This window comes from Schistocerca piceifrons, chromosome 4 (assembly GCF_021461385.2).
Source record: "Schistocerca piceifrons isolate TAMUIC-IGC-003096 chromosome 4, iqSchPice1.1, whole genome shotgun sequence".
NCBI lineage: Eukaryota > Metazoa > Arthropoda > Insecta > Orthoptera > Acrididae > Schistocerca > Schistocerca piceifrons.
The window spans coordinates 429,070,872-429,092,145 of record NC_060141.1 but is presented as its reverse complement, the minus strand read 5'-3'; the positions used below and the strand labels follow the sequence as shown (position 1 = coordinate 429,092,145).

Genomic DNA, 21,274 nt, shown 5'->3' with positions numbered 1-21,274 from the left:
GGGCGCCGACTGCTCTACCCTTTTGCAGCTCTACCAGGCGTTAATCCAGTCCCGTCTGGATTATGGGAGCCTGGCTTATGGCTCAGCATCCCCATCTGCGTTACGGGTGCTGGACCCAATTCTCCACAGCGGGATACGCCTTGCCACTGGTGCTTTCCGCACCAGCCCTGTGGACAGCATACTAGTGGAGGCAGGTGTACCTCCACTGTGGTTCCGACGCAAACGTTTGCTGGCCGCTTATGCTGCCCATGTTCTAAGCTCGCCCGGGCATCCAAACTATCGTCTCCTGTTCCCGCGGTCGGTCGTCCGTATGCCAGAACGTCGACCCCGGTCTGGTTCTACAATAGCGGTCCGCGTCAAAGAGCTTCTCTCTGGGCTTCAGGGTTTCACTGTTCCACCTCCTTTCCGGGCTACTTTGCATACACCCCCATGGTGTGTTCGTCGCCCTTGCCTTCGGCTCGACTTGGCACAGGGCCCTAAGGACTCAGTCCCTCCAGAGGCCTTCCGCCGCCGCTTTTATTCCATCCTGGCCACGTATCAGGGCTCTGGTGTTGTTTACACTGACGGTTCGATGGTTGCTGGTCGTGTTGGATATGCACTCACTCTAGGGGACCATTCCGAACAATGTTCCTTGCCGAATGGCTGCAGCGTTTACACTGCTGAACTGGTCGCCATCCATCGTGCCCTAGAGTATATCCGCTCCTGCTCAGGTAAGTCCTTCGTTATCTGTAGCGATTCCCTGAGCGGTTTACGAGCTCTCGACCAGTGTTTCCCTCGTTCTCGTCTGGTGATGGCTATCCAAGAGTCTCTACATACTCTTGCCCGTTGCGGCCGCTCTGTGGTCTTTGTGTGGACCCCCGGTCATGTCGGTATCCCGGGTAACGAACATGTTGACCGCCTGGCGAAAGAGGCCACCAGTAAGCCATCTCTGGACGTTGGCCTCCCAGAGACTGATTTGCGGGCAGTCTTCCGCCGCAAAATCTTGGCGCTATGGGACGATGATTGGCGCGAACTGACAATGCGCAATGAACTCCGTGCTGTCAAGGAGACGACGGCTGTGTGGCAGTCATCCCTGCGAGCCACTCTCAGGGACTCAGTAGTTCTTTGCCGGCTCCGCATTGGCCACTCCCGGCTAACACACAGTTATTTACTGCGCCGGGAGGACCCTCCTCTATGTCGCTTTGGGGCGGCTTTGACAGTGGCCCACATTTTGATGGCCTGCCCCCTTTTAGCTGTGGTCAGGCAGACATTTGCGCTGCCTGCTACGCTCCCTGCCCTTTTAGCAGACGACTCCACTATGGCTGACTTAGTTTTACGTTTTATTCGGGCAGGGGGATTTTATCATTTAATCTGAGTGTTTTAGTTTTCTCTTATTGTTTTGTGTTGATTCTGGCCTTTGGCCTATGATTTTAAACTGCTTTCTTAATGTGTTTCTAAGTGGTTGGCTTTTCCTTTTTTATTTCTCTGGTCGGCCAACCACCGTCACACTCTGTGGTTTTAGTTCGTTTTGTCTTTTCTTTGTCTCAGTTTCTCTTGTTCTCTATCGTCTGTGATCTATTCTGTTCCTCGTTTTTATTCTCTGTGGGTGTTCTTTGTATTTGGAAAAGGGACCGATGACCGTAGCAGTCTGGTCCCTTTCATCCCCAGAACCAACCAACCAGTACCAATAGTTCTACGTTCCCTGGATAGGAGAGCTTCCGCTTTTTGGTTGAACACGTTTTATAAAAAATTTAAATTTTTGCCATACATGAATCCTGTTTTATTACCACATTATCATATAACAGGCTCATAAAAATCAAAACCTAGTCATATTTAACATAATTTTAGTTTTGAAAGATAAGGAAGAGACTCATTTTTCAAGTGTTTCAAATGGTTCCAAAAAGTATGTGACAGGTCCAAAGACTTAAAGGTTGCAATTTATACAACTTCTGTGCACTCTGTTTTGTACTGCAGTTATCCAGTCAATGAATTAAAAGCGTGTTCCACCACTTCAGTATCTTCCTTTGATATAGAGTGATGCTTTCCTGTTGAACTAATAGGAGCTGGAGCACTCACAATCTTCAAAACATTGTGAACAGGAAGTGAGCACTGGCGGCGTTGTTGCTGTCCTTCTGGAAAACTATGTCTAGCAGCTGGTCCATGTGGTAGCTAAAGTTCATTACTATTTCGTTTAACTAATAACCGATATCTATAATCTCTGCAATCCACCAGTCACAGTCATACACACATGCCACAAACATCCCCCTCCTCATGTTGTGATCTGAATATTATCCTGCGGTTTCTGAGCTGTTGGCCAAATAAACCAAATTTCTTTTTTCTTGCTCTTTAAAGAGCATGCAGTATGAGTTCACCCATCACTTTGAATCCGAAAATGTGTCTTGTGAATTCCTTTCACAGGAGTAGTTAGTTTGGACCATTCTTCTTTTTTCTGCTCATGGAATTCTTCGATTTTCTATTTGGACAAAAGAATGAGGGCTGTGGATGTGTAAGATTTCATGACTCTCGTAAAATCCTCTGCATTCTGAATCACAGCTGCATTTGGCCTGGAAAGATTGTTTTGTAGCATGGTGCTTCAGCAGGCCTCCTACACCATCACAAGGCCCCTTCCCGTGACCAGTAGCACTGTATACCCAGTCAGTTGGCACAAGTGACTTACTCAGTTTGAACAGCTGGTAACAATTTTTAAAATGACCAAGAGCACCATCAGAAATAATAAAGATGTTCTCTGCCTCTGTTTGCAGTTGAAGAATTTTGTGCATTGTTAGCAAAGCATGTGCTGAGTCATGTCCTGTGTCATCACTTGTAACTGCAACACTTGCGGTCTTGTTTAGAAAATATGTCACTCCTGTAAAAATTGAAACCTGGTCATTACTCCAGTGATACCTTTGTACTTCCTGTGGGGGAATTACAGTCCAGTTCTCAGCAAAATCACAGTGAAGCACCAAACATAGTTTTTCAGCCTGTACACACCGTTTCACTTCTGCAATGTGTTGTTATTGCAATTTATTCAGATGCTTGTGTGTCACTGCTTTCACTGACCCTTTACCAAGTTCATCAATGAAACTGCCACAGGCAATGGTCTTTTTTATTTTCTTCCCATCTCACATATGTAATTTCTGCAGAGTTATCTGCTACGTATTGTGGGCCAAGTGTCTATAAAGACAGTCCTCCCTTTCCAGGGCAGTCACCGCATTCTTGAAACAAACAAGTCTCTCGCTTTACATCACAGACTACTAATGACATGCCCAAACAACTTGTCATATGTCACGTCGCGTGCTCCAGTAAGTTCTTCCAAGTTACCACACAAAGTTCAAAATTTGCACAGTACACACATAGACAGACATCTTGAGGTGGGTGTGGAACTACCCACTTAGCTTGTAGTGCATAAAATTTTGATCTTCCAATATGTGAAATTGTATAGTTACTCTTATAAATTGCAAAAGTTTCTGTAATACTGCGAGTCATGTACCTCTTCACTTTCACAACTTTTTGACCTTAAACTGTTACAGTTATAGTGTCCTTTTTTTGTTGGCAGTCTGGCGAGAACAGTCTCATTTATCTTCCAGATGAAATTACTGCGCTATTTGAACTTCAGCTGCTTCTACAGGATGACCATTAAAGCATCTGGTCTTCCAAAGACTCCTTTTACTGACCCCACATTTCTTGATTTGTATACCGTGTACCTTGAAACTGATGGAACATGGTTCGAAATTGTTTTCTTTGATAATGTCTCTGGAATAATAGTTAAAACTTGCACCTTTCCACTGTAGGATGCACAATATTCAACAGCTGAATTGACATTTGTGAAAAATTCCTGACAAGAGGTGCAAAGAGTGCTTTGTCTCATTTTTTTCTGAAGATGGAATGTGTACTTTGAAGAGAATGGTCAGTTTTGCTGTAGTGTATTCATGCATAGCTTTAATAATTTCTCGGCGCTTTCTTGATGCATAGAGCTTATGACTCAATTTCACTGACCACGGTTTCTTAACAGGACTGACATCTGCCTCTGTAGTTGACTGATTCAGGGTATTTAATTCTCCCTCTATTGATGCAAAATCGGTATCATCTGCTTCATGGGAGGCTTCACCTTTGTTCAGATACTATCATACTTGTTGTTCTGTCAAAACATTTAGAACATAAAAAGTCGTCACTGGAAACATCTTCACTTTGCTACCGGGTCTTCAAAGGAGAACACTTATTCCCAACCTGAACAAAGGTGTTTTTTTAAAATATGGAAATAGTGAGCACACTTCACTCTCCTGTGGCCCCAGTCAGAAGACATTTCAAACAGTCCCTTTCACAAAACACACTGCGGCTCTGTCAACTGGCAAATTACTCACGAAAACACAGAACTCACTGGATGGTCTCAGATTTGTTAGAAGCCTCTTCAGTAAACGTATTAGCATTGAACATCTAAAATACAGTAACCTGCAATGAAGAAGCACGACAAGGAAACTGACAAGAAAACACAACAAAGAGTAAGAAATACCCGCAACAATGAAAGTGAAAAGAAATAACTGCAACAAAGACAATAGAAAGAAACATTGTAACAAAGAAATGAGTAAGAAACATCTTCAGTGGAAACATACATTACCCTTAAAAATTAAAAAAAAATTTTTTTTTAAATGAAACCTGTCCAAAAGTGGAAGCTCTCCTTTACAGAGAATATGGTACTACATGGTACTAATCAAAAGAAAAATTCTAACTTTCTTGGATTGCCATTAAAAAAAAATTCTGTACATTATAAAAAAAGATTCAAAAGGTGACAGTGAAAGAATTTTGAAAGGTATGTCCAAGTGGAGGATACCATTGTAATCATAAAGCAATTATCTTTCAAATAAAAAAACTGTAACAAAATATCTAGAACTGTTACAGAATGACAGCATTTTAAAAAATTTTCCGAAATTTTCACCTTCAACATGGTGTTCGCAGTGTCATCTTTGGAGGCCTGTATCTTGGGACAGGAATTTTTTTGGAGAAAACAAAAAAAAATGTGTTTCATAGGTACTCCTGAATTTTAACATATGCTAAATTCAATAACATCAGAGACTATGAAGATAACCCACATGTCTGAAGTGATACAGATTATGCTGTACAGACATTCATAGCAGTGTAGGAAAACCAAAGTGGCACACTTACACAGACCACAGCACCTAGCAAACAGCATAGCAGGATGTGTGTAGATGCCCACAGCAGTAAAAGGATTAATAGCTGACTATTTGTTCCCAACCCTCAGTGCATATGAGGTGTGATTAAAAAAAGGGCAGTGAATATTTTTATTAGAAACAATGTAATTAGATTACTTGGAATTTGATTTAATCTCCTTGAAAGTACTGCCTTGGCAAGCAATGCATATATCCCAACGTTGAATCCATGACTGGAAGGCTTCTTTTGGAAGGACATTAATCTACTCTGCCGTGGTCCCCACCGTGTTGGGAATGGTATTTAAAGTTTTCCTGTAAGTATGGTTTTAATTTTTGGGAAGAGCCAGAAGTTGCTTGGTGCTAAATCGGGTGAGTAAAGTGGATGTGGACAGTCAGGAGCATTTGCTGCAACCAAAAACTCAGGAATCAAATGGAAGGTGAGGCACAGCCTGGTGTCATTATGAAGAAAGAAGCAATTCTTCCATTTTGGCTTTTACAATTGTTCCTGTTGGAATGATCAGGGTCATACCTATTGACCTAGGTTTCATCTACACTTACAGTTTTAGACATGAAATCAGGATCTGAATGAAGATAATCCGTCAACTCCGTGCAAACTGACACACCATTTTCCTTGTGTTCATTACTGGAAAGTCTGGAAACAAACCTTTGCACTCTCATCTCATCTGCAAATATTTGTTTAAAATTCTTCGCGCAGATTCATACGAGCTGTTAAGTTCTTCAGTAAGCTCTTGAATTGTTATTCGCTTGTTTGAATGAACAATTTTTGCCACATTTTGTAAGTTTCCTTTTGTTTTTGCTGTTTTTGTGGTTAATGACATTCACAACATTGTTAGTCTTCTACTGAGTCATTTTTGTTTTCAAGTCACTTGTACTACTTGTAAACAGCCTTCAGAGTTATAGCATTATTGCCATACACCACTTTCAACATTTCACAAGTTTATTTAGCATTTTTTTTCTTTCTTTTCCAAACTTGGAACAAAACTTAAATGTTCATATGATATTCGAAGTTCTTGATGCATGACAGGCACAACTTCACTCTTGCATCTCTGAACTCTGACAAGTCAGAACGTATTCCATCTTGATGCTGCCAGTCCCAACGGATCAGGATGTTGGACAGATTACATCAAATGGTTGTAATGTCAGCAGTTATTACTAAAAAAAGTAATTCACTGCATTTTTTGACCGCACCTTGTGTTTTTTACCAACTGCTGAATCAGAACTAACTGTAATGGGTCAACAGAATCACAAATGAAAAAACCATGAGTGCAGTGTCTTGTGTAGCACTCTTAATGTGATGATGTCAGTGGTTTTTCCTTGTATATAGCATAGCTGAAAGCAAGGGCAAAATACAGCTATAAATTTTGGGTAGAATATTCCGGAGGTGAAATAGTCCCCCATTCGGATCTCCGGGTGGGGACTACTCTGGAGGAAGTTGTTACCAGGAGAAAGAAAACTGATGTTCTGCGGACTGGAGCATAGAATGTCAGATCCCTTAATTGGACAGGTAGGTTAAAAAATTTAAAAAGGGAAATGGATAGGTTAAAGCTATATATTGTGGGAATTGGTGAAGTTTGGTAGCAGGAGGAACAAGACTTCTGGTCAGATGACTACAGGGTTATAAATAGAAAATCAAGTAGCAGTAATACAGGTAGGTCTAATAATGAACAAAAAAGTAGGAGCGCGGGTAAGCTACTACGAACAGCATAGTGAACACATTATTGTTGCAAAGATAGACATGAGGCCCATTTGTACATCAGTAGTACAAGTTTATATGCCAACTACCTCTGCAGATGATGAAGAGACAGAAGAAATGTATGATGAGATAACAGAAATTATTCAGATGGTGAAGGGAGATGAAAATTTAATTGTTGTGGAGGACTGGAATTCGATAGTAGGAAAAGGAAGAAAAGGAAAAGTAGTAGGTGAATATGGAATGGGGGTAAGGAATGAAAGAGGAAGCTGCCTGGTAGAATTTTCCACAGAGCATAACTTAATCAAGGCTAAAACTTGGTTTAAGAATCGTGAAAGAAGTTTGTGTACGTGGAAGAGGCCTGGAGACAATGGAAGGTTTCAGATAGTTTATGTAATGGTAAGACAGATTTAGAAACCAGGTTTTAAATTGTAAGACATTTCCAGGGGCAGATGTGGACTCTGACTACAATATGCTGGTTATGAACTGTAGATTAAAACTGAAGAAACTGCATGAAGTTGGGAGTTTAAGGAGATGGCATTTGGATAAACAGAAAGAACCAGAGGTCGTAAAGTGTTTCAGAGAGCACTAGGGAATGATTTACAAGAATGGGGGAAAGAAATGCGGTAGAAGAAGAGTTGGTAGCTTTGAGAGATGAAATGGTGAAGGCAGCAGTGGATCAAGTATGTAAAAGGACAAGGGCTAGTAGAAATCCTTGGGTAACATAAGAGATTTTGAATTTAATTGATGAAAGGAGAAAATATAAAAAAATGCAGTAAATGAAGCAGGCAAAAATGAATACAAACGTCTCAAAAATGAGATCGACAGCAAGTGAAAAATGGCTAAGCAGGGATGGCTAGAGGACAAATGTAAGGATGTAGAGGCATATATCACTAGGAGTAAGATAGAAACTGCCTGCAGGAAAGTTAGAGAGACCTTTGGAGAAAAGGGAACAACTTGTATGAATATTAAGAGCGCAGATGGAAACCCAGTTCTAAGCGAAGAAGGGGAAGCAGAAAGGTGGAAGGAGTATATAGAGGGTCTATACAAGAGCAATGTACTTGAGGGCAGTATTATGGAAATGGAAGAGGACGCAATAGAAAATGAAATGGGAGATATACTACTGTGTGAAGAACTTGACAGAGCAGTGAAAGACCTAAGTCGAAACAAGGCCCTGGGAGTAGACAACATGCCATTAGAACTACAGATGGCATTGGGAGAACCAGCCCTGACAAAACTCTACCATCCGGTGAGCAAGATGTATGAGACAGGCGAAATACCCTCAGACTTCAAGAAGAATATAATAATTCCAATCCCAAAAAAGCAAGTGTTGACAGGTGGAAAATTACCAAACTATCAGTTTAATCAGTCACGCCTGCAAAATACTAACATGGATTCTTTACAGACAAATCGAAAAACTGTAGAAGCTGACCTCAGGGAAGATCAGTTGGGATTCTGTAGAAATGTTGGAACACCTGAGACATTACTGACTCTACAACTTATTTTAGAATATAGATTAAGGAAAGGCAAACCTACATTTGTAGCATTTATGGAGTTAGAGAAAGCTGGAATACTATCTTTCAAATTCCAAAGATGGCAGACATCAAATACAGGGAGCGTAATGCTATTTATATTTTGTACAAGAAACCAGATGGCAGTTATGAGTCGAGGGCCATGAAAGGGAAGAAACGGTGAGGACAGGAGTGAGACAGGGTTGTAGCTTATCTCCGATGTTACTCAATCTTTATATTGAGCAAGCACTAAAGGAAACAAAAGAAAAATTCAAAGTAGGAATTAAAATCCAATGAGAAGAAATAAAAACTTTGAGGTTTTGCCGACGACATTGTTATTTGGCCAAAGACAGCAAAAGATCTGGAAGAGCAGTTGAACAGAATGGACAGTGTCTTGAAAGGAGGATATAAGATGAACATTAGTAGAAGCAAAACGAGGGTAATGGAACGTAGTCAAATTAAATCAGGTGATGCTGAGGGAATTAGATTAGGAATGAGACACAGTAGTAGAAGAATTTTTCTATTTTGGGAGCAAAAGAACTGATGATGGTTGGAGTAGAGAGGATAAAAAATGTAGGCTGGCAAAGGCAAGGAAAACTTTTCCGGAGAAGAGAAATTTGTTAACATCGAATATAGATTTAAATGTCGGGAAGTTGTTTCTGAAAGTATTTGTATGAAGTGTAGCCATGTTTGAAAGTGAAACATGGGCGGTAATTAGTTTAGATGAGAAAAGAATAGAAGGTTTTGAGATGTGGTGCTACAGGAGAATGCTGAATTTAGATGGGTAGATCGCGTAACTAATGAGGAGGTACTGAATAGAATTGGGGAGAAGAGGAATTTGTGGCACAACTTGACTAGAAGAAGGGATCGGTTGGTAGGACATGTTCTGAGGCATCAAGGGATCATCAATTTAGTATTGGAGGAAAGTGCGGAGGGTAAAAATTGTAGAGGGAGATCAAGACATTAATACACTAAACAGATTCAGAAGGATGTAGGCTGCGGTAGTTACTTGGAGATGAAGAAGCTCGCACAGGGTACAGTAGCATGGAGAGCTGCATCAAACCAGTCTCTGGACTGAAGACCACAACAACAACATAGTACATACATTGTAATTAATCACATTTTCACATTTTGTGCTTCCTCTTTTTATATCAGTGAAGGCACTACCACTTACAAAACCTGAACAGTTCCGCTTCTGCATTTACGTTCAAGCTATAGTTGCTTCTATGCCAGTTGCTAATAAACAGACTGCCTCATTCTGTATTGTATACTTAATATTTCATTGATAAGATTTATTTTGTTTTTTCTTCGAAAGTATATTTTAATGAATGTTATTTTTACACACAATGTTTCAGTGGGAAAGGTACAGTTATTGGCCTGCTTAAAGTGGGACGGAAGAAACTGTTTGTGTTTGATGCATCTGGAGCCCATAAAGAAGTGGAGCCTCTTTGTATACTAGACTTTTACATCCATGAGTCAAAGCAACGTATGGGAATGGGAAAAATATTGTATGAGTATATGCTGCAGGTAGGTGTCACCACATTAAGACTATTTTTGACTTTTGGTAAGTATTTTACATCATACTGCATTTCACAGTGGATAGTATATTGAAGCTGAACTACTAATGTAGTAAAACGTAGCATGAAAAGGTGTGAAAAATAAATGGAAAAAATTGCACTGAGTGAATGAATTGGAGTTGCTGTTACAGCCAAGGAAGACACTTAGAAAGCTGTGTAAAATTATCAGCTTGTGTGCCGTCACAATTGTGTTAGTGTATGCAGGATGTCATAAGTCTCTGCTCTCTTACAAAATATGTAAAGGAAATAGATTTGATTGCGTGTATTGTAAGTCAACATTGGAAGAAGTCTAAATAATACAATAGTACAGAAAATTTCTGGTATGGATAGTATCTTGAAAGGATATTGTGCAGACATCCTTCTGGTTAAGTGTTCTTATTGACTGATATTATTTTGATTTCTAATTTATAAATTTAATAAAAAAAGATACTTTTTGTTTGTTGCAAAATTTCTGTAAGTCTTAACACAGTTGTGCCAATGACGATTACCCTGTGGTGCAAGGACAAGCTCAGATTCAGTTAATCATTACATGTCAGTGACAGATACTGCAAATTAAAATGTTCGATTTTCTCATATTTGCTCTGTTGCTACTTACTGATCTTCTGTGAGGACCCTTGTTTGTTACTCATTCCACGTGTGAATGACCCCAGTGACCATCGTTTGGAACATTTATTTACACACAGGCAAGGCACTTGCATACCTTGAGATGAATACCTTAATCCAGCAACTCTCCCCCACTTTTTTGCTACTTGGATTTCAATTCACAGCACCCAGTGTGGGTAAATACTAGGTCATCTGGTTGGATCATTCTAATTGAACAGCTTCTTTTTGATCTTGATCTGTGTCTCCTCAGTGACTGTACTCCTATCCACTTTAATGCCACCCATAGTGCCTTTTTGGCCGTTGATCATAAGATCTCGTCCCCTAGTCTCGTGCCTCTGCTACAGTGGTTGCTACATGATGATCTTTGTGACATGACCACTTTTTGGTGATCATGTAACTCCCTTGTCACTGCCCAATGGGCGAATTACCATGTTCGACTCTTAGATGTGCCAATTGGCAGTTGTATACCTCTACTGTCACATTCATACCCTCTTGTCAGATTGCATTGATGAGGTTGTGGGATGTGTCTGATGCGAACATCCATCCTGCCGCATAACACAATGGGAATGGTTGACCTAAATTTAAATAAGGTAAACCCAGTTATAAGCAATGAAGTGGAAGCAGAAAGGTGGAAGGAGTATATAGAGGGTCTGTACAGGGGTGATGTACTTGAGGACAACATTATGGAAATGGAAGAGGATGTAGATGAAGATGAAATGGGAGATATGATACTGCGTGAAGAGTTTGAAAGAGCACTGAAAGACCTAAGCCGAAACAAGGCCCCATGAGTAGACAACATTCCATTATAACTACTGACAGCCTTGGGAGAGCCAGCCATGACAAAACTCTACCATCTGGTGAGCAAGATGTATGAGACAGGTGAAATACCCTCAGACTTCAAGAAGAATATGACAATTCCAATCCTAAAGAAAGCAGGAGTTGACAGATGTGAAAATTACTAAACTATCAGTTTAGTAAGTCACAGCTGCAAAACACTAACGCGATTTCCTTACAGACATATGGAAAAACTGGTAGAAGCCAACCTCGGGGAAGATCAGTTGGGATTCTGTAGAAATGTTGGAACATGTGAGGCAATACTGAACCTACGACTTATCTTAGAAGATAGATTAAGGAAAGGCAAACCTACATTTCTAGCATTTGTAGACTTAGAGAAAGCTTTTGACAATGTTGACTGAAATACTCTCTTTCAAATTCTGAAGGTGGCAGGGGTAAAAATACAGGGAGCGAAAGGCTATTTACAAATTGTGCAGAAACCAAATGGCAGTCATAAGAGTCGAGGGGTATGAAAGGGAAGCAGTGCATGGGAAGGGAGTGAGACAGGGTTGTAGCTTATCCCAATGTTATTCAGTCTGTATACTGAGCAAGCAGTAAAGGAAACAAAAGAAAAATTTGGAGTAGGTATTAAAATCCATGGAGAAGACATAAAAACTTTGAGGTTCGCTGATGACATTGTAATTGTGTCAGATACTGCAAAGGACCTGGAAGAGCAGTTGAACAGAATGGACAGTGTCTTGAAAGTAGGATGTGAGATGAACATCAACAAAAGCAAAACGAGGATAATGGATTGTAGTCAAATTAAGTCGGGTGATGCTGAGGGTATCAGGTTAGGAAACGAGACACTTAAAATAGAAGAAGAGTTTTGCTATTTTGGGAGCAAAATAACTGATGATGGTCAAAGTAGAGAGGATATAAAATGTATACTGGCAATGGCAAGGAAAGCATTTCTGAAGAAGAGAAATTTGTTAACATTGAGTGTAGATTTAAGTGTCAGGAAGTCATTTCTGAAAGTATCTGTAGGAGTGTAGCCATGTGTGGAAGTGAAACATGGACAATAAATAGTTTGGACAAGAAGAAAATAGTAGCTTTCGAAATGTGGTGCTACAGAAGAATGCTGAAGATCAGATGGGTAGACCACATAACTAATGAGGATGTATTGAATAGAACTGGGGAGAAAAGAAATTCGTGGCACAACTTGACTGGAAGAAGGGATCGGTTGGTAGGACATATTCTGAGGCATTAAGGGATCACCAATTTATTATTGGAGGGCAGCGTGGAGGTAAAAATCGTAGAGGGAGACCAAGAGATGAATACACTAAGCAGATTCAGAAGGATGTAGGTTGCAATAGGTACTGGGAGATGAAGCTTGCACAGGGTGGAGTACCATGGAGAACTGCATCATCAAACCAGTCTCAGGACTGAAGACCACAACAACAACAACAACAACAAATGAGTGTGTAATAAATTGGTGACCTAATCTTGTTGTGGTGGAGTGAATAAACTGTAGTGCTTTAGTTAACTGTGATGAATTCTACGTGTGGGACTATGAGTCAAAAGAATCAAATTAAATTTACTATGTAACTCGAAAACTATAAAACAGACTCATATAATTAATCAGACATAAAAAATCCAGAATCAAGAAAATTAAACTTTATTTGCTAGCATAAAATATAGTTGCTACAAATACATAGTGCAAAAGATGTTGAATAATAAGTATGCATGCTTTCAGAAATGCTCTCAGTTACTTGAAATACACTGATGGTTCCAACTTGTGTAATAATACAAACAAAGCTGTAAAATTCGAATACCACACAGGCAGCAGTTCTTGGCCAGTCAGAACGAAGTATTGTGAAGATAGTTTTGTGTGCCTGGTGTATAATGGTGGGTTGGAAAACTGTTAATTTCTGGAAAATATTTGTTTACTGCATGAGAAATGAGTATACAAAATATGCACTGCATGACAAAAAGAGTGAAGCTCCCAGAAGACATGGTCGGACATCAATGTAACTTAGTACATGTATGCACCATTGGCAGGTACATAATTGATTAGAGTTGCAGTTCTCTGTGATTGGTAGATTGGACACTAAAGTGATGAAAGTTGTATATGTTTGGTGCTGTTATGAGGCCTTTTAAGGTATGTAAACAGCGTGAACAGTGCCAGATGTTGAGTGATCACTGTGAAGGACTTGGAGATGCAATGTACGTGTGTGAGACAGCATTATCAGCACATGACAGTGTTCGGATGGACCTCCTTCTGGCTTTCTATTTGCCTGGCTAGTCGAATCTTGTAATATCCAGATTTGTGGGGCCATTTGGATGTGACAGTGGCTTGATGTTAGATTACATGGGTACCTGAGGGACGGAGTACTCATTGTCAAGGTTCTGCTCGACCACCACTGACCACCACGAGGGAGGATTAGTGCATTGTACAAGCACATCACAACCACCTTCAGGTGAACATTTGCCATCTGAGGAGAAGTAATGGACTCCTGCAGCATTCCGACACCATTGGTCGAATACTAGCAGCAGCTGGACTCGTGAATTTCTATCCTACGCGTGGGATACCTTTAACGCCGGAACCCAAAAGGCTGCATTTGGAGTGGTGTCATGACGGGGAAGCACGGACAGCTGATAAATGTCATCAGATTATGTTCAGTGTTGAATTGTGGTTCCATACCGCTCCAGGTGACCATTGTTGACGAGTGTGATGGCAACCTGGAGAGTTCTCTATCTCATTCTTCGAATGTTTAGGAGAGGCACAGTGGTGTTACTCCCAGCGTTGTGGTGTGGGGAGCCATGATTGAGGGAACTCTGACAGCACAACAGTATGTCACAAACATCCTGTGTCCTCGCATGTTACCTCTCATAATGCAATATTGTGGCTCGATTTTTCAACAGGACAATGCTTCTTCTCTACATGGCACATCTTTATGAAGTGTCTACATGATGTTGAATTAGGCTTACAAGATCATGATATCTGTCCTCAATAGAAAATTTGTGGGACCAGCTTGGATGTCAACTATGTTGCAGTGCCGTTGTGTATGATATTGAGTACCGATTACAACAGTTGCGAGCTAGCTTGCCTCAGCAGAGTATACAATGGTTTTATGACCCCTTATCAATAAATCAATGTATGTGTCCAGACCATAGGGGATGTATTGTGATACTGATATTTTTTCGGTTCATACAGCCAAGTTACTTGTAAATGTGACTCAGTTTTGTAATCATTGCAATAACATCACAGATCATCTCAATCCATGAAGTTTCATTTTGATTTCTCCTCCTGTTTAGGTGATTCCCTTTTTTGTCAGGCAGTGTATGACTGAGAGCACATGTCACTATTATTTTTGTCAGTAGCAGATAAGTTATAGGAAAAGATGGGGAGCAAAAACATAATCTACATGTTGGTACCATTACAATGACATTGTATTGTAGATTGAAAAATTACAATATTACAACTGCATGAATATTTTATTTTAAAGAGAAAATAGTTACCATTCTCTTACATTACTTTTGAAACTGAGAACCTGTTCGCAGTTAGATCTTTTTCAAACATACTCCATTGGCTGTCCCTCACCTCATTGCAGGATTCTGAGACAGTGTGGTGAAGTTGACATGTGATGCTGGTATTTCATGATTCTACATTGAAAATAATGTCTCCAGATCACATCCGAATGTCCCATAAATGTGGATACTGCACAATTCAACCAGATCTACAAATGGAGACCCACAATCGGGCCCCTTTCAAACTCTGTCGGGTGCTGATAATGCTGTCTCAAATGAGTAAATATGTGTGTCCTTCACAATGATCACTAAACATCTGATGCTGTTCATGCCCCATATATACCCTAATGGGCCTGGTAACAACATTAACCATGAACATCTAATAAGGCTCCTGTACTGTTGCGGCTGACATCATGAGCTTGATGCCATGGGATTGCAGCTCAAAAGTGTGAAAATTTGAAATGTAGAACAGACGTATTTATGTAGAATATATTTATCCAGTACACTTTTCTGCTCGTTGCACCCGTGAAACTGTTTCAGTTCAGTGACTGATATGAAACAGTCCAAGGCTTAATCACATCAAATCACAGTTCTCAAAACACTCAAAGCTGATATTGTGCATACACATTGTTTCACTAGTGAATCAATTATTTATGTCTATTACACATGTGAAAACTGTCCTGGTTTATCCGCACATAAAGAAGAGTGCATAGTTCACAGTTTACTCAGTATTAATCGTTGTCTTTCTGCAGTTGACACAGTACAATACACTTATTGAAATAAATGTATTATCCATGTCTGCACACATGAAAACTAACACAGCAGCGATGCTGCACATCAGCAATCAGCATTCTCCAAGTCACCACCCTACCACTCGATTGTTTTGTCTTGATAGTCGAAAACAGGCTCTCTTACAACAATGATATCTACAGAACATTGAACCATGAATGTTTTTGTAATATTTCAATGTATCAGCATTTATTGTGAAAAATCATGAATAAAACAAGAAGAAAAAAATATGTATGTATTCTCCTAGAGCTATAACTTCACAGTTGGAACTGCTATACCCCTTTCTACAATCCCTCTCTGCCACCCGCTAGTTGACCAAAGACATAGCAACAACTTTCCAGGATCCTTGAAGGGCCCTGCAATGTTTTGAGTGGCATCGTTCACAGACTGCCCTCTTCACTTTTAAATGGCTTCTCACAAAGGTTCACTATCTAATTAAATTTAGTAAAAGGGAATACTGGAAGTGTTATGTTTTCTGTTAGGGAATGTATACCTTTTCATCCCAGGTGTGGGCCAGGCTTCATTGTCTTCTGGGCCACCAAAGACCAATAACTGGTCTGGGTCTTTTCCTTCATGGTGGTATTTGTTCCAATGCAGTGATTTCTGTAGAATATCATGCACTGCACTTTGGGACTGCACCGGTGTCCTCTTCTCACTTGGCTACCATTTGAACAAACAAAAGATAAGTTGGAGACATCTCTCTGTCCTTTAATACTCATCACAGCAAGTTAGACAATGAACCTTTCACTGATTTGGAATGCTTCAGGCTCTTGACTCGTCACACAGTTTGGTGCCAGGCCCCAATTAAATTCACAATCAGGTGAGCCAACATCTGAATATTACACAGAGACTCCATCTACTCAGGGTCTTCAACCGTATTTGGCTAGAAGGAGTGTTCCCTTCACAGTGACAAGATAGTATCATCGTTCTGATCCTTAAACCAGGCAAGAAACCCATGTCTATAGACAACTATGAACCAATTACTCACCAATTTGCTCTGCAAACTGCTTGAAAGGATGGTAGCCCTTTAACATAATAGGTACTAGAATAATTTGAAAGTAAGAAGGCAGGTGGTGGTGTGATGTTTTGTGCTATAGACACTGTCCCAGTTAATGCACCAGTGCAACAGTGTAATTCTGCGGCATCTGCCTTGTAATGTAAGAGTTGTGCTGCACGTTGAACATTTAGAAATGATTTTCATGTTAGTGCACGTATGGTGACAGCTATTGTCTTGTTGCAGTGTTTGTTATGGCTCACCTAAAACAAAAACAATACATATTATATTAATAATCAGCAGCAGTAATATTCCATGTATATAACTTTTTTCAAATATTGAAAGTGTGAAACATGTCTCCATTTGATGCATACCACAGTGTCACCAGTTCTTAGAGGGAAGAATACTCAGAGTATGTGTTGTGGAACAGAAACGAGAGCACACTTTTGATTTTGCAAACTACTCTCTTTTTCTTTCTGAGTCGAGTGCATCAAACAACTGTCTTCTTAGCTGCACACCAATGTAGCTGGGCCAGGTCATGATAAATGTGCACACACATCTACACACTCATCATTAATCAACCACCGTAGTATGACTTTTGCTGTACAACACAGTCATTTTTAATTTTAGGAACAGTTCAGCGGAAATAAATTTAAATTTTCTGTGTGTTTTTAAATCATTCCAATTGCTGCTTCATTGTATGATGTTGAAAACCTTGTTGCAGGAGGAGAGTGTCTTGCCCATTCATTTGGCAATTGACAGACCATCAGAGAAGTTCATGAATTTCCTTCTAAAACATTATGGTCTGAGGAATATTCTACCACAAAATAATAATTTTGTTGTGTATGATGGATTCTTTGAAAACCATCCAGGTGAAGGATTAGTGCTTTCTCTTATGCATTTATTGTTCAGTTTAATGCAAAATATCCTATTATTGTCTAGCAGTAATATTGATGATTGGATTATGTGCTGTAGCCCTACTAACTCTCAATACAATTAAAGTGTCACTGTTGATCCAGAAGAGACAACCCCCCCCCCCTCCCGTTTTCACCTTAAAAATAGTGTTAATTGTCAGATAGCCTCAGAAAATGCTTGGAGATTAGAGGCTGCTAAGAATAAATACTCTTTGCTTTGATAAGGTATGTTATCCATGTTTTTTCAAGATAACAAAAAATAGTACAAACAGTTCATAATTTTTTATAGTTATCAGTTTTGTTGTTAGCAGTTTGTAGTCTTATGCAAAGTTTACTGTTTGATGTCAGAAAGACACCATTTGGAGATTGCTTTGTAGAGCAGAATCTTTGGGAGTCTGATACAGTTTAGACATAGACAGCAGTCTCCACAGCATTGATTGTGCCACAGAAATTCATTTCAAAGCTTTGGCAATTGTTTTCAGGCACAGAAGACTACAGTCTAAGATTGGTAAGAGCTGGACCAAAGGTAATGCCAACAACTAGATTGGTAGTTAGCCTTAAATGCACAGCAAAATCCAACAGTAGGTGCATGGCATTTGCTTGTACAGCTTGTAACTTTCTCGGGAATTATAGTTTCCTGACAGACTCTGTCAGAAGTCCAAAGCAGTTGGATGTAGTATGAGATTTATGACAGTGTTTGTTTCTCAAAGCCATGCAGAGATTAACCTTTTCATTTTGGATAAAATAGTTTTGGGTATTGTACCACGTCATTGTAATTACTAAAACAGGTAAATTGCCGATGTTTTGACTGACTCGCTGTGGTCCTCTTCAGTGCGACTCGCTGCTTTGTACTGGTGAATGTCTTCCGTTATGTACTATAATTTCTGGTTATCTGATGGAACTGACGTCGTATATCTGAGATGTCATTGGACAATTTGAAGATGATGTCACAGAGTGGTGGCCATACAGTATGCTATGCCTGTGTTACCCTAGTGGCTGATTGGAAGGCAACTCGAGAAGATGATTGGTAGAAGAGAGCATGTCGGCTATCTGTTGCCTGTGCCTTTCTGGTAAGTGATTGGTGGGCAAACTCTTGTGGTTGAAAGGCAATAGCTGTAACAACACAAACAAGGAGTTACCTATGGTGGCGGACCATGTGTGTTCACTAACCAGCTGTGCCACATGATCTGGGTTTGGCTGTGCAGATGGTGGCTGCGAGAGAACTGCCGTGTGTCCTTAATGCGGTGTCACCGCCAGACACCACACTTGCTAGGTGGTAGCCTTTAAATCGGCCGCGGTCCATTAGTATACGTCGGACCCGCGTGTCGAAACTGTCAGTGATTGCAGACCGAGCGCCGCCACACGGCAGGTCTAGAGAGACTTTCTAGCACTCGCCCCAGTTGTACAGCTGACTTTGCTAGCGATGGTTCACTGACAAATTACGCTCTCATTTGCCGAGACGATAGTTAGCATAGCCTTCAGCTACGTCATTTGCTACGACCTAGCAAGGCGCCATTATCATTTGCTATTTATCTTGTGATGCATGTACCGTCAGACCGATGTTCACCAATTATGGATTAAAGTTAAGTATTCCAGAAGCTACGTACTATTTTTGCTACTATAAAGACCTTGTCCTGTTCCAGACCTCACGCCATCCTGCGTGAGCTTAAACGCGTGCCCTTCGGCCTCCCGTCCTAGTGGATTGGCTATCTTGCCAGTCCACAAAACTTAACACATTGCTACAGGAAAGCATCATCTCCTGGATACAAGCTGCTGATTTGCTATTGCCTTCCAATCACTGAGAGTTTGCCCAGCGGTCACTTACCAGAGTGACACACGCAGCAAACAGCCAATACACTACCTTCTAGAGTTGCTTTCCAATCAGCCACTAGAGTAAGACAGCAGCATACCGTACAAACATCCCTCTGTAACTCCCTCATCAATTTGTCAATGACATCTCAGATATGTGATGCTGGTAGATAGCAGATAACAAAAAATGACAGTATACAGCAGTGAACGGGTCTGAAAACCGCAGCAGATCGGTGAAAATGTTGGCAGTTTAGTTGTTTTTGCAGTTACAGTAATGTGGTTCAATACCCAAAATGACACTGGCTGTGAATACCTACAAAGTTAAACCTTTTTATTGTAGAGCCAGAAACCTCTAGATTGGACCATGAATGAATGAAGGAATGTGCTCTCAAATGGTGTATCATGTTTGTCTTCAGAATGATTCATTTGGGTGTGAAATGGTACCCATGACAATTACAGTAAAATCCTGGAAAAACAAAACCGTTGTTGTTGTTGTTGTTGTTGTTGGTGGTGGTGGTGGTGGTAAAGGCAGTCGTCATGTTGGAAGGGCATATGGTGCTTTGCATCTGTGGTGTTGATAGGAAGTATACTGACAACTTCCAGAGGGCCAAAGATGAAGTACTGCAAAAATATGGACAATTTTTCAGCTCTGATGAATGACTTAATCTTATAGAGCATCCCAGGGATTCATGGGAAGATGAATTGCAGCCTGTCAGCTGTCACCAAAGGCCCACACAGCTGCACAGTTATTTCTTACAAAGAAAACTGAACAGAGCTCTTGAAGCACATAATAAACATAACCTGTCCCTTGCCAAGCATATTTCACAATTTGGGGCATATATCCCCACTGGTTGAGATGTTCTGGTTTTGTTAGTTCTTTGAAATTGGGATATCCAATTTCAGTACCTTAAATTGTATGTTTTTTGAGTGTTAAACATCTTGTGGCTGAGCTTGCCTTGTTCTGTAACACTTCTTGCATCCTGTTCAGGAAATAACTCTCAGCACTCAGGCCGTTAAGTATAATCATATTTGGACACTGATACAGTCTGGTTTAGTTGATTCATTCCATGGAATGAATATCTCTTTCGCAGACAATTTAATATGGCTCATGTTTTAGAATTTATGGATATGTTTTATATTAAGAGTAAAGGCATTTTGTTGACCAACAGAAGTAAGTAAACAACACTTTTTCAGTACATTATTTTAAAGCATAAATGTCTCGGACACATGGAAACATTTACCAAGAAGAAACACTTTTTGTTTACTTTCAAATTTATCTTCCTGGCATTTCATTTGATGAAGTGGCCATAATGAAAGAGTTTCTCATCCATTATTGTGAACATTGTTATGCCTGCCAAAGTGCAATGGATTAATTAATACTAATTTATTACTAGAATTTGTATACTATGTTGCTGTAGTTAGAGTACCTAATAGTTTAACAATTGCGGTGACATTGGAAGAATATCGAATGCCTCTTCATTAGACTTCAACTTCACAGAACAAATAACATAAACTGAAAACCAGTGTAAAAACCCTTCACAATCTACTGCTGAAACACAATTTTGTAGATGCGGCTAATGACACAAGCATAGGGTAAGTGCAGATTGCCCTATCAAGTGTCATAAGTTCCCACTTGCATCAGTTGAATGGCATAGTGTGAAGTATTGCCAGGAAGAGTCTTGATTATGTCACCAGAATAACACTCAACAGTGGGAAAAACCCGGGAATTTTTTCATCCAGGAAAAAACTGGGAAAAACCTTGGAATTTTTCGTAATTCTGGGAATTTTTCATTGCTTTAGCTTTCAGTTAAATTTTTGTGATTTTGACTGGTAAGAAGTGATTCTCTAGCAAAGAATGTTAGTATATCCTGCTACTGGAGAATGACACTGCAGCAATAAAATATAAATGGGGGGAAAAAA

The 21,274-nt window shown here is 40.1% G+C and overlaps 1 protein-coding gene across 4 annotated transcripts in view; it reads left to right on the top strand.

Annotated features, from left to right (window-relative positions):
* Positions 1-21,274, top strand: part of LOC124795078 (alpha-tubulin N-acetyltransferase 1-like) — a 102,102-nt gene that overhangs the window by 13,488 nt on the left and 67,340 nt on the right. For all 4 annotated transcript variants that reach the window (XM_047258895.1, XM_047258894.1, XM_047258893.1 and 1 more), the window contains 2 exons: positions 9,722-9,893; positions 17,356-17,503. In XM_047258895.1, the coding sequence (XP_047114851.1) occupies positions 9,722-9,893; positions 17,356-17,503 (320 nt within the window). The remainder of the gene's footprint in view (positions 1-9,721; positions 9,894-17,355; positions 17,504-21,274) is intronic.